The 13,878-nt window shown below is 40.3% G+C and overlaps 2 protein-coding genes across 5 annotated transcripts in view; both read left to right on the top strand.

Annotated features, from left to right (window-relative positions):
- rabgap1 (RAB GTPase activating protein 1) overlaps window positions 1–13,878 on the top strand; it is a 72,972-nt gene that overhangs the window by 30,767 nt on the left and 28,327 nt on the right. The gene's annotated exons all lie outside the window — the stretch shown is intronic.
- Window positions 5,738–6,988, top strand: LOC111234142 (probable G-protein coupled receptor 21). The gene has a single exon (XM_022762077.1). The coding sequence runs from the start codon at window positions 5,747–5,749 to the stop codon at window positions 6,986–6,988; it is 1,242 nt and encodes a 413-aa protein (XP_022617798.1). The 5' UTR covers window positions 5,738–5,746.

Here is a 13,878-nt window from a genome sequence, read left to right as displayed (position 1 = left end):
TAGAAGAGAGCCTAGGCATATGACGACAGTAGCAGGCTACAACAGTTTTACTTTTTTTACCCATACGTTGTCATGTATGAAAAGACCCAAAATAAGCACTGTAAGTATATAAGTGAATTATTTAAACAGCATTTATATAGGAATGATTCTGTTCCAAGCTTTTTGATCCATCACTGTAACCATGATCACTACACACGGTTTCCCCTGTAATTGGTTTTGGCAGCACACTGGTCCAGTGCCAGCTGATTTTAATCAGGAAGATGTTACGAAAGACAGCGTCACATATTGGCAAGCGACACTTTGCTATTGTGCTGAGGGGCTGTAACATTGTGACCATATCACAGCATGACACATATTTATCAGCATAATCTTACTCTTCGTGTTCCAGTTAAGTGTTGCTCAGCCATCAAAGACATTGACATGGTGTATGAATGTAATTTTATGCTATAAACAGTAGTCTGGTAGTAATTGAAATGATATTGAGCTATGAATATTGTAGTATTAAAAAGTGTGTTTTATATGTTCGGGCTACCACCTTGAAAAAAAACATTCAAGCTCGAGAGAGCTTGAGAGTCTAGAGTTGCAAATAGCTAACATGATTTTTGTCGTGTTAGCTATTTGGGAGTGACATGGAGCGCCAACTTCAAGCAAATAACAATGTCTATAAAGTAATGGAATTATGATGTAGTTATTTTTCTTTTTTCTTTTTTTTTTTTTTTTGCCGAATCATGTTGTTTTCTCCTGGCCCACTAGCAAATGTTCAGAGGCCTGGTGGCTGGGAACCACTGTGATCTGATAGGTGGACATGCACAGTGCGGGCACATTTACGATTAAGTAAAATGTTGTTCTGTGTATTTTCTTGTTTTACTGTAAATCATAGAATTGCCAGCTTATCAGGTATAGCTGTACAGTGGCATGAAACTCATAATGTTCAGTTTTGTTGACACAGTGTCAAGAGGCGATCTTTTAACTGGATGATGATTTTTGAGGTTGTAGTTGGCTTGTGCGTGTGTGGTTGTTAATGGTGGTGTGTAATATTGGTTTGCTTTTTTATATTGAAAGCTGTCTCAACCTCCCTTTACTTACATACGGGGGGCATGATGTTAAAAATCTCTTACGGTGTGTATACATGAGCATACATGCAGACATTCATGTAGCATAGACACAAAGTGACCAGATAAACACTGGCCCGGTCCCCAGACCTGCTGTGCCAGGCTCCTGCGGAGAGCAAAAACAAGCCCTCATAACTACCTGTCTGCCTGCCTGTCTCTGTCTGACCCACATAATGACCTGTCTGCCGGCCCCTTTGTCTTTCTGTCTGTCTTTATATTCATTTGTATTTGTGTACGCCTGACTCTGACTCTCTCTGACTTCTACCTAGACCTGTTTGTGCTCCTGTCAACTCGTGTGTCTTCCTGTCCCTTTCTGTCTGCCTGCTCATTTGTGTTTTGTCACACTCATACTGCATGCCTTTTCCTCTCTCCTCTCCTGCTGTTTAAGCAGCCAAGTGTGTCTACTTCTTTCCTTTTCTGTATGACTGTATGCCTGCCTGCCTCTCTGTTCCATAGGTTTATGTGTGCGTTGCTTCTCAGATTTCTGCTGGGCAGAAATGGAAATACTTTCAGATATGCTTTATCCGGCTTTGAAGCCAGTTTCCCATATCAAAAAATACACAGAGAAAGCCAGAAGGTTCAGACAGGCAGATCAAAGAATTTTAGATTTATTTTTTTGAATGAGAGCAGTCTTCATTTCGTGGAATTGTGTATCATCTTCCTACAGTAACGTGTTTGTGTCTGTCTGTGACTATGTAACAAGTGTCACCACCTTTGCCTTTGCCTGTAGGCACATCATACAGAGATAAACTGATAAACATCACACATATAAATGGTAGTGTATTCCCAGTTCTTTGAAATTCCTTTAATTTCCTTTCCTACCAGGCATTTCTGTGATCAGTAGAAACCCCAAATAGGGCATCAGCTGACCAGTTATTTTTATGTTTTTGTAAGATCACGTTGATACAAAAGTTGGAACCTAGTGACTGCTTATTTTTATATTTATATAGAAACAGAACAGAATTATCAGGATTATGAGCCACCAGCTGAGCAGTGGTGGATGGTGGGTATTTGTAATAATCAGATGAGAGTCAGCCAGTGTTGCAGTTACAAGTGAACTTTCTTATTGTTTTAATAGTGATTGGGTTAGTTTGTCAACAGAAAATCTATTCCAATTTTGGTAATCTTTTATTTTTTTTAAGTAAAAATACAAAATATTTTGCCAATGTTCTACAGATTAATCACAGGTTATATTAAGCATTAATTGCATTCTAACCTAACAATAAGTACAGTAGCGTCAGTAAAATCTTGATGTTAAACAATATTATGATTTGACACAATGAGATGAACAGTAATAAGCTCTTAATCAGTAATAATTGTAAGCATCAGCTCTTATCTTTCCATTATAATATGCCATATATATATATATATCTGCCAGAGTTTAGGGCCGTTGTGTTGTTGCCAGGTGTGTGTCAGTTACTTGAGGCCTGTCCTAGAGAGGTTGCCAACCTGGGAGGAAGCATAAGTCAGACAGCTAACAGGACTGTGTTGTGCTCAGCTTGGCAACCAGGTGACGGTACATCACGCTCTTCCTTCTTCCCTGTTTTCACAGCTCTCTTGTCTTCTTACTGTTTTGTTCTTGCTATCTTGTGTGTCTCTCTCTCCTCCACCTCTTCCTCCTCTCGTCTGTGATGAGCGCTGTGTTTCCTTTGACTCCCTTCCTCATCCTTTTCTCCCGTTCCTCTTCTTCTTCCAGCCCTTTTCATCGTACTGTCATCTATTTTTAGCTCCTCGTGTGGTGGGCAGAGGAGGTGCGTGAAAGCATGGGAGTGTGTCTGGATTGCGGAAAGGTGTGTGTGTGTGTATGTGTGGCTGTGTGGGTATGTTTTGGTCTCCATCACGCTACACTAAATTGCCCTGCACGAGACAAACTCTGCAGATGAGGATGTAGAGCATGCAGCACTAAATCTGATGATTACGACCCACTCAAGTTTCTAATTTTAGTACAGGATTCTGAGTAATTAAATGTAGTCAACACATCATATGATCTAAAAATAACTCAGTAAGTATTCAAATTCAGTTGGCTCTTTACAGAAAAGCCAGGGCTTATTTAAGACAATGAAATAAAAAAGTGTTCAACTGAGTCCTAACCAGACCTTTAGAGCCGTGCAATAAAAACCTGGCTGTTGACATTGCTGGGAGGGAGATTAAAAAATGTCTGGTGAGGTCATGCCTACCTGGGTACAGCTGAGTGTATCAAAGCAACTCTCATGCGAAGTGGAGGTGCTGCGTCTGCTGATGCATGCAAAATCAGGAGCAGGTGCATATCTGTTTAGAGCTCTCAGGCCAAATAGACAGAAGGACATGTACAAAGTTGCAGTTCAAATGCAAACATTCTGCAGTGTAAGTGTAAGTACAATCTGAAAATGTTAAAGTCTTGCTTGTACTGTGCTTACAGTTTGGGCTATTACATTAATGAGAAATTAAGTAGTGACCACTATGTTAAACAGGAAACAAAGCAAAATAACAAAACAAAAAACACTTCTAAAAAAGACCCTGGGGGAAAGTAAGTCATGATTGTGATTTACGTGAGTGAGCATGTGGACATGTTTGAATGTTATTTCACAAACGCATTCATGTTTTATGAATGGTATAATTATTGTTATTGTTAAGGTTACCATCATGACTTTCCTGCTATAGTTAGAAGAGTTTTGATCATGATATTTCCACATGATGCTCCGGTCATCATCTCCTAGGTTTTAGTTACACAACTGAATTGCACCCTTCAAGCTCTCCTTTACTTGCAGTTTGCACCTGGAAGGCAGACCCAGTTGCTAATTTCATAATTACTTGCTGCGTTAGCGAATCAGCTGCAAATTACACACAGGCTGTGGGCGCAAATTAAATTATTTGCGCTGTGCTTTCATATATTTAAATCTATCTCTCAGTCTCTTAAGCCTTAATGTTGCAGCACTTTATTATTAGTAGATTGCAAACATAAAGATGACTAAACTTTTTTTTTTTTTTTTTTTTTTTTTTTTTTTTAAGAGTACCAACATGAAAAAACAGTGCAGTCAAGGCTTCCTTTGTAAACTAGAGAAAATATAGCACATCCAACTAAATGGATTTTTTTTTACTAGGAAATAAAGAGTATTTTCTAAATAGCAGCATTTTTGACAGTCTAGCAAAGTTCTTCCCTGTCACCACGCTTTTTATATATAGAAACAAATTTAAACCCACACACATAAAGGCTGATGAAACCTCTGTACAGCCTAAAGCACATACTGTATGTATACTAGTTTCAACATGGATGCACAAAGCTGTAGGGGGACCCGCTCTCCTGCCCTGTGTGTCCTTGGTATACAATCAGATTATTAATAGGAATACTTCCTGTAAACTGCACTTATTGTTTCACTACTAACAAATACAATAACTTTGTGTCTAGATTCTTACAGCTCAGATTTTGTGTCTGCAGAGAACAGTCAAAAGTCAGTTTTACAAGGCCTGAGTTAACACTGAAAGTTGCTAATTTTAACAGTGTGAAACTGTATTTTTGAATCTTGTGTAATTATGAAGAAAAAAAAAAAAAAGAGGGAGGAGTGAGAGTGTGGGGGAAGGAGGCAGCTTCATGCCCTTGCTTTTGATCATTGGTTGGAGCCACAGGGAAGGGGAGGGGCCACAGTGCCACTGTTTCTGTAGAGAGAGAGGCAGAGGGAGCGAGAAAGAGAGAGAGAGACAGCAAAGGAGGATAAATGAACACGGGGGGGTTCTCCCAGCATCGGTATGCCTGCCTACCTCATTTCCACTCGAGACATAGTTGCTGCTCTTCTGGATAGAAATAACAGCTGAGGTGTGTTTGTATGTGTGTGTATGTCTTTTAAACATCAGTCAGCCCGCGCACTGCCTTCATCGTTTCACAGCAGCCTGCTGTGATCTTACTGCGAAGGACCAGACAGAAACTGAGACAAGAGCAAGCGGACATGGAAGAGTGGTGAGGAGAGGGTAAAGGGGCAGCAAGAAAGAAGAATCAGGAAAAAAGAAGCAGGACAGAGGTGGAGTTGCAGGACAGAATTAAAAGCCGAAATCATGCTTAATGTCTCCTTCCCTCAATTTATGTACGCAGCGCATTACACAATAATGTCTTTTCACTGGAAGCTGTGTTTGTGACTCTGTGGACTATAGACAGATAAAAGGCAGCTTCAGTCTGTGCTCTCTGCAGCTGCAGCAGATGTTGAAGACATCTCTGACTTTATAGGGAGCGGAGGCATTTCAAGCATAGATTGGACCGGAATTCCTTTAAACAAAGTCACATTTCTTTCTATTTTTTCCTTTTTGTGCCTTCAGCTGGGAAGTTTGCTTTACTGGGAAAAAAAAGAAGACAAGAAACACGCATATTTCTCTTTGTGTGGTAATCTGTTTTTACCTGGTGGTTTTATATCTTCGTGTAAAACCACAACTGCCTGCACTGAGGACAAAACAAGGGAGCTTCCTCACCTTTCTCTGTCCTTTCCATCCCTCCTGCATTTGAAATGGCAGATGGCAGCAGTCTCATCATGAAACCGCAGCGTGGAGCTTTTCGTTCGGACTGAAACCGTACGGCTACTGTCAGAACCAGCCGGCTACCTGACAAAATAGTGGGTTCTTTGGTTCATCGTACCCTTGAAGGGCCCCTCAGACACATATTCCTGCCCAAGATGATGAATTCCTCCCTGGATCCACTGAACCAGAGCTCTGCTGACCCATCAAACATATCTGCTCCCTTCTGCCTGCTTGAGATAGGCTATTCGCAAATTTTCAGCACCTGCCTCCTTGAAGTCTCTGTCATACTGCTCCTCACTGTTCTCATTATTTCCGGTAACCTGGTGGTGATTTTTGTGTTTCACTGTGCGCCCTTGCTTAGCCAGCACACCACCAGTGCTTTCATCCAGACTATGGCGTATGCTGATCTGCTGGTGGGGGTCAGCTGCCTGTTCCCCTCCCTGTCCCTCCTCCATCACCTGCAGGGCCTCGACCCCAAACTCACCTGCCAGGTGTTCGGGTACATGGTGTCTGTTTTAAAGTCTGTTTCAATGGCGTCATTAGCATGCGTAAGTGTAGACCGCTACATTGCCATCACACGACCTCTGACTTACGCGTCCCTGGTAACGCCTTGTCGTGTGCGCTGCTGCATCGTTCTAATATGGTTGTACTCTGCTCTGGTGTTTCTCCCGGCTTTTCTCGGGTGGGGGAAACCAGGTTACCACGGCGATGTGGTGGAGTGGTGCGCACTTGAGTGGAGGACTAGTCCGGCGTTCACAACCTTTATTGTTGCACTGCTCTACGCCCCAGCTGCTCTCACTGTCTGCTTTACCTACGCCAATATCTTCAAGATCTGCCGACAGCACACCAAGGAGATCAGCGAGCGCCACGCACGTTACCGACCTCAACAACTGCAGGGCCCAGGATTGACAGTGGGACCTATGGTCAAGGACAACAGTGCAGCAGAACAAGGGCAGTTGCCCCATTTGTCCCAGCCCCAGAAACCCCAACACCACCAACCACAGTATCAGCAGCCTACATCAACATACCCAGACAAGCGATACGCTATGGTATTGTTCCGCATTACCAGCGTGTTTTATATCCTCTGGTTGCCCTACATTCTCTACTTTCTGTTGGAGAGCGGAGGGATCTACCACCACCCTGCAGCCTCGTTCCTCACAACATGGCTGGCCATCAGCAACAGCTTCTGTAACTGTCTCATCTACAGCCTCTCCAACTCTGCCTTCAGGAAGGGCCTCAAACGCCTCTGCTCCTTCTGTTTACAGCGCAGTGGCAGTGGCTTTGGGGTTAGGAACACCAAAAAAGCTTTCGTTGGCTCTGTTGAAAAGGGTTGTGCAGGGCCAGGGTATGGATATGGCCATCGGGAAATAGGCATTGGCACAACATGTCATGTGTAATGCAAACCCTATTGCCAAAATGGCATTTGAACTTTTTAAAAGATGCCTGATGTGATTGCTGTAAAATGTCTCCTCTGTTAAGCTGAAATGTGCTGTAAAGAGATGGAAGGAGGCGTTGATCTGCCACTGCTGTTTCTGTCGCGTTTGGAGGTTACACAGGCATCCTCTCTGCATACGCCACAGCTGGCAAAGACAGAGGAAGGGAGTCAAGAGCAAAGCACTGAAGGATTGAAAGGCCCAAATAGCCCATAAAGCTTTTCAAAATGGTCAAAGAAGCCCAGCATACTGTGCGTGGACAGGGGTGACAGATGAGAAGGGCTGGAAAGGAGGAAAAAAGGTGTCTGAAAATCCTGGAGAAGTGAACTCTGTCGACGTTATCTATTAGTTTTCTTCTTTCTTAACTTATTTTGCCAAAACAACAAAACTGTTCTGAAAAGCTGTTTGTGGAGTATGTGCTGCGACCTTTGTTTGTTGCCATATTATCAGCACAGTATGTGTTGAATGCAAAAAAAAAAAGAAGAAAATAAATGCAAATGGAACAGTTGACTACTGTGCTGTAGTAACGTAGCGCTGAGGTGAACTGCCAATGGCAAGCTGTTTAAACATGTTTTTATGTGCTCTTATCCCCTCATTATTTACATGCTGAAAGTGAAAAAGAAAGAAAGAAAATGGGAAGAAATGAGCTGGGTCTAGACCCAGTACCCATGCCATTTCAGAGTTTGTTTGCATTGATCCAACTGATTTCTCTCCTTCTGTTCATGGAGTATGAATTTTAGATTATTTATTGATGTTTATCATACAAGATAAAACATTATGTCTTTACCTAAGTTGTTAGGCTAGGATGCTACCCAGCTTTGGTGTACGACTGTTAAACTGACAAAAATCAAACGTAATTTTCACTGAATTTCTTTTCCAATGAATTTTTTAGAATCTTTGTCAGTTTCATTGCACCTTTGTTGTTTGGATTATGTATCTTAACCAGGAAAGCATATATTTTTACACTCATTATACACTGATTTTTGGTACATTATTGGGCTGATTTTAATTTTTTTAAAAGGTTTTTGCCCGAAGGTAAAAATGTTAAGTGTAGATGAATGACTCTTGAACTGTGATCCTTACCCCTTTGTCTTTAGAAGTGACTGAGATGAACAATCTAATGAGAAGCCGTAAAAGTGTAATTGTGGAAATATCACATTTACATATTCTTGCAAATAATTACCTTACCTAAGTGTATTCTGTATTGTTATACTGCATTATTGTGCCTGCACTCCCGGACTAGTGCATGCGCACACATGCAAACGCACACATGAACACAACAGAACAGAAAAAATAGCCCATTCACTCTGCCAGCAGGTTAACCTCTGTGCAACACCATGAAGAGGGACTGACCCCTTCAAAAAAACTTGCAGATGCATGTGTGTATGTGTCTGTGTGTATGCGTGTGTGTGTGTGCGCGTGTGTGAGCGCGTGTGTGTGTTTGCATCTATGTGCATGCATGTGTCTTTTCCATCATCTTGTTCCCATGTGTTGCTTTGTGATCACTTTTCACTCTAACTTAATATTTAATACAAACTAATCGAGACCAATAGTAAGATGAAATGAAGCCAAGTGTACATACTGTGTCAAAAAGTCAAAAGTTGTGAAAAATGATCTCTATTTTGAACCATGGAAACTCATTTCACAGTTTCTTTAGGTGCAGATATTCTAGCTTTATATACCTTATCTAATCTACCAAAGAAAATTGAGCAGATATTCTCGGATTATGATATTTTTTCTAGATATCTAATATATTTAGCAAGTGGGTTTTACACAAAGTTTGTGTAGGTTCACTGCACTGTTTTGGCTCAGTGATGCCTTGTGTGCATGAATACGAGTGTTTCTCAGTATATGGTGATATATTGTTGTTGCCTTGACATAAAAATGAAAATGAACTGTTGGGAAAGTGTTTTCCTGTAACAGCCAGGGAGGGCTCAATTTATTGACATGCAGCTGTTTTTAGAGAGAATGACACAGACTGGCAAGTGTATGCATGTGCACAGAGGAAAATGTTCATTAGCCAGCCTCTGTCACTTAATTCCACATTCAGTAAACAATAACCTGAACCACATTTGCTGTGTAAAGTCATTTAAAAAATGTGACTGTTAATTCAGCTGTTCTTCAAAAGTTCATAATTTTTACTTACTGCTCCTCTCGTGTGCAAAACTGAAAATGACCAGGAGCAAACACATGACTCAAAACTGTTTTTTTTTGTTTTTGTTTTTTTGCATCTATTTGTTTGTCGGTGTATGAGTGTGTGTGCAGGCGTGTTAGGATTTGACCAATGGCTGAATTGGACTGTTGAAGGTGTTCTAGCAAGGGGTGCTAACATAGTTATCACCTTTCATTGCTTTATTAGCTGCACCTCACCTCCCTTGAGTATACTGTATTTCGTGAGTGTGTGTGCGTATGATGTACAGTGGCGGTAGTTAGATTCACATGTTGTCTTTTAAATAGTTTGGCTGTCATCTGTGAAGCATTGCCAAATATTGTAATCTTTCCTATTTGTACCTTCTTTTGTTCAGAAATGGCGTGTACAGAAGTGGCATATTGAATGTCTAATTGTCAAACTACACAAATTTATTTTTGTAAAATGACTTTGTTTTGTCTAGTTTCTTGTGAAGTGATACATGTTGCGGACTCTAAGCAGGTTTAGCAGCATGCTTACCTATTGAAATGGTTGAAGTTGTGTCTTTATGAAGATGCGTTTTATTTTACTTGGACAGTTTCTGTTAAAGTGTCTCGACTGTTTTTTTACAATTTGAAAGATTGAAAACTTTGAATTTGAGGTAAAAGTTCCCCCCTAAAAAGATATTATTTCCTACAGCAGTTAATGGTACAATTCCACAGAAATGTGTGAGATTTAGGTCAAAGTTATTATGCCAAAACTTGCTCACATTAGCATTCACACACACACACACACACACACACACACACACACACACACACACACACACACACACACACACACACACACACACACACAACCGACACATTTCCAACACACACACACATTCCCCTCTTCCTGTGGGAAAACAATTGCCTCTCACGTTCTCAAGGGAATGACACTCTGGTAGTGGCTGTCTCGAGGTACGCAGCCATGTTGGGTAGGATTAGAGAGAAGAGGTTGTATGAGCACTCGGACTGGGCTAGGAAGCCATTTGCAGGTTTAAAACAGGCTTCTGCTATGAAAGAGAAAAATAACTGTCAGTGTACATTAATTAACGAGTGCATATTACAAAAACATTTTATCAGTTATAATCAGTAAAACACGTGAAGGCCATCTGCAGATAGTTAAATTGATATGTGGGTCTAAAAGAGTAAAAACAATATGCAATGAGTGCATGAGTCATACTATTCTTAATTTTACTACATTTTAATCTCTTTAAAATTTTCCAGAAACATTAGTGGGTGGCTGCTGCTTTGTCATCTTCTTCTTATTATACGGTTTCCGAACAGCTTAGGTGCATCTCCACTCTCTGGACAGGGACTAACCAGATGTGTATGTCTTGGGAACAAGCAGAGAACAAGTCACATTCTGTGATTGTGACTCAGGGTAAACAAAAGTGAATAAATTGTATCTGGATTACCAGTTTTATGTGTTTCATGTGTTTTGTATTTTACAAAACACATGAGACTGATAGGTGTAATTGGAGCCTTATTTAGAATAACAGAAGAATTTTTATCATGAACATATTGTTCTCTAAGTTGAGAAAAAATGTTTTGTAATCAACAACAAAATAGTTTTACACCATCTCAGCACAGGTTGCCTATTGTTTCGTACAACCTCACTCTAATAGTGCACTTTAACACACACATACACACATTCCCATGCAGTGGTATTTTCTTATCTGTCTTTTAATCTGTATTTGATTTTCTTCTTTGTGTTTTCGTAAGGCTCAGAATAGACCACACCAGACCCCAATAATGGTCGACTCATGACCCAGCCGTTGTGAGTAACAGATTATTACCACATTAAGATGAGACTGACCACTGTAACAAAACCTTGGTCTGGAAACTTTCCAAAAGATCCAGGAATTATGATTCTGCATTCATTTCTGCCCACACTGAATGCTGAAAATTACTCACAGTTAACAATGGGGCCTTTGTAAGTTTCTGATTGAGAAAATGAAGCCATTACCATGTTAGATAATGTCATATTTCATACGTCAAGCGTGGTGAATTTGCATCAAGGTTTTTGTAAGATGGCTGCTTTTATAGATTGAGAATGTTGGGATATTGTAAATGATCAGACATGTTTAATTTTGCTTTCATTGAAAAGTGTATCTCTGTGACCAATAAGACACTTTTCACTTGATGATGCTTTATAGGTGACAAACCTCCACATGTCCTATAAGATGTACATGTCGTGTATCTGTACTGAGCAAATAAATGTAATGTTATCTCAATGTATTCAAACCTCCTTGTACTAATTACAGAGTCAGGGTTATTTGAAATAGTGTGTGTGTGTGTGTGTGTGTGTGTGTGTGTGTGTGGGTGTGTGTGAGTGTGTGTGTGTGTGTGTGTGTGTGTGTGTGTGTGTGTGTTAGCAAGAGAAGTAGAAGAGAGTATGAACTGCCCATTTTTCCTTTTTCCTTTCCACAGGTTAAATGTCATTAGTAAACGCCACTAAAGTACATTAACACACTGTGTTATTCGTGACAAATATCATAAAGTCCTTTCTAAAAAAGTAGACCCTTTAGTACAGTTATATTTAGAGAGTTGGAAGGCTACTGGCTGAAGATCAAGTAGTGAAGTTGATAAGAAAAGTAATAGCTCCTTTTTTTTTTACAGTCTGCAACACATTCACACAGAATTTTCCCTCATTTGCCAAATCGTAAATGCTTCAAGTTGATTGTTAGAGATAAAAATAAATTGTTGCTGTGTTAACATGCTGTAAATGGGCTATAATACAGCAGCACCATATTTGTGCAAGCAGTCAGTCTGCTGAATTTGCATCCTGGCAAAGCTGCAGTGGGAAATGTTAGTGGACTCGATTGGCGAATAATACCAGAAGAAAATGCAGGCCATTGTAATTTTGGCAATGTAAGTAGTATTTGGTGTTGTCATTATGATTTATGTTGCTTCTTCCCCTGTCTGTCATCTCTGTTCTGATCAGATTCATATTCTGCCTATTCTCCTTGTGCTGCAGCAGGATACCAGTGCACAAATGGCACAGAAAGTAGGGCATGAGACAGACGATTAACATTTAATGATGGACGACTAAGGTGAGGAAACATCTTACAAGTAGCTTGAGCATTGGCCGATTACAGATTATTATTGAGAAGAGACAGAAGGAATCACTGATTTAACTAAATGATATTTGCTTTATTCTAAAGGAAATTGAAATTTCACCTGTCTACTTCTGTATTTGTGATGAAAGCATCTGTCAAAGCTCCACCAATTATTTACAGAGCATTAAAGTTACTGTCACATTTGTGAACTAATCAAAGTGTTGCACTCAGGGTTACTTGGGTTGGGGACAAGGTTTGTATCAAGCCTGATAAATATCACCCCATGTTCTCTTGGCATCTCAGCAGGGTCCTTTAGGAGCAGAGAAAGAATAACAGAATGACATGTCAGCTATTGTGTTGAGTCAGAGAAAATCAGGGACATAAACAATAGAGGGCTAGCTACTCAGCCTTCCCACGGAAGCCCTACTCTTGTACTTTATTCCTAGCTTTAGACACACACACAACACAACACAACACACACACACACACACTGTAGCTATGCCATTTTTGGCTTACCCCAGTGAAGTGTTTTTATTGTAGGTCTGTTATAAGAACATGTTTTGCCTATTGACTTCCACTGAGCTCATAGATGCTCTTTGATTCCCCTACAGTAGTACTCTGGCAGTTTTTATTGTTGCGGACAGTTGACAGTGCTACGATGTTTATTGCATTTATCTGGACTCCACAGAAACAGAGTGACGTGCATGACTAGCTGTTGCTGTTTCTCTGGCTGACATACCTATCACTTTATTTGCTGTTGATTGTAATTAGAATAATGGGAACTTTTGAAAGACGGCCAGACTATTGGTGTCTGACAATTATGAGGAGATCCATGGTTGAGCAATAAAACATCTTTCTTAATGAGACTTAATGCTGTAAATGCATTACGTCTCATATGGTATTATGAACTTTTTTTTTTTTTTTTTTACAGTTTTCAACTTTAACCTAAAAATATATTCCTTTATAATAGGTGTTACATTTTTTTTTTTTAGAGATATTTTGGCGGAATATCTTTTTAATATTTTTTTTTATTTTGGTTGGACACCGTGCCTGTGTCTTTTTATTGACCACCTCGAAGTTCTGAATCCTTGCTGGAAGTAACGAATTTAACAATTACAGGCATAGTTTGACATTTTGGGAAATGCTTATTTGCTTTGCTGTCGAGAATTGGATGAGAAGATCGCTGCCATTCTGATGTCCTTGCATCAAGTATGGAGCTACAGCGAATAGCCTAGCTTATCATAAAGGCTGGAAGTGTGTGTGTGTGTGTGTGTGTGGGGGGGGGGGGCAGTTAGCCTAGCCCCCCCAAAAAAGATGTATCTACCAGCGCCTCTGTAGCACACTAATAAGCATTTTCCTTGTAAACAGCAGCAGCTATGAAACCACAACTTGTCATTTTTTCCAGACTTCATGCTAAGGTAGGCTAAGCGCCTCCTGGCTCTAGCACATTACAGCCATGATACAGTCATTGATCTTCTTCATGTAATCACTTTTGTCTTTCACTGTCTTCTCTATACAGTTACACCGAGATACATGGCTCTTCTCTTCTATCTTTTTGTCTTTCTCTTTATCACTTTAGTTCTCACACTTCCGTTCACTACCATGAGACACTGGGTTTGT

Source organism: Seriola dumerili, unplaced genomic scaffold (assembly GCF_002260705.1).
Source record: "Seriola dumerili isolate Sdu_G_001 unplaced genomic scaffold, Sdu_1.0 BDQW01000442.1, whole genome shotgun sequence".
In the NCBI taxonomy this organism is placed as follows: domain Eukaryota; kingdom Metazoa; phylum Chordata; class Actinopteri; order Carangiformes; family Carangidae; genus Seriola; species Seriola dumerili.
This window is presented reverse-complemented; position numbering and strand designations above follow the sequence as displayed.

What these genes read in the sequence shown, in the direction of transcription:
- LOC111234142 (XM_022762077.1), top strand. Translation starts at nt 5,747, where the DNA reads ATGATGAATTCCTCCCTGGATCCACTGAACCAGAGCTCTGCTGACCCA.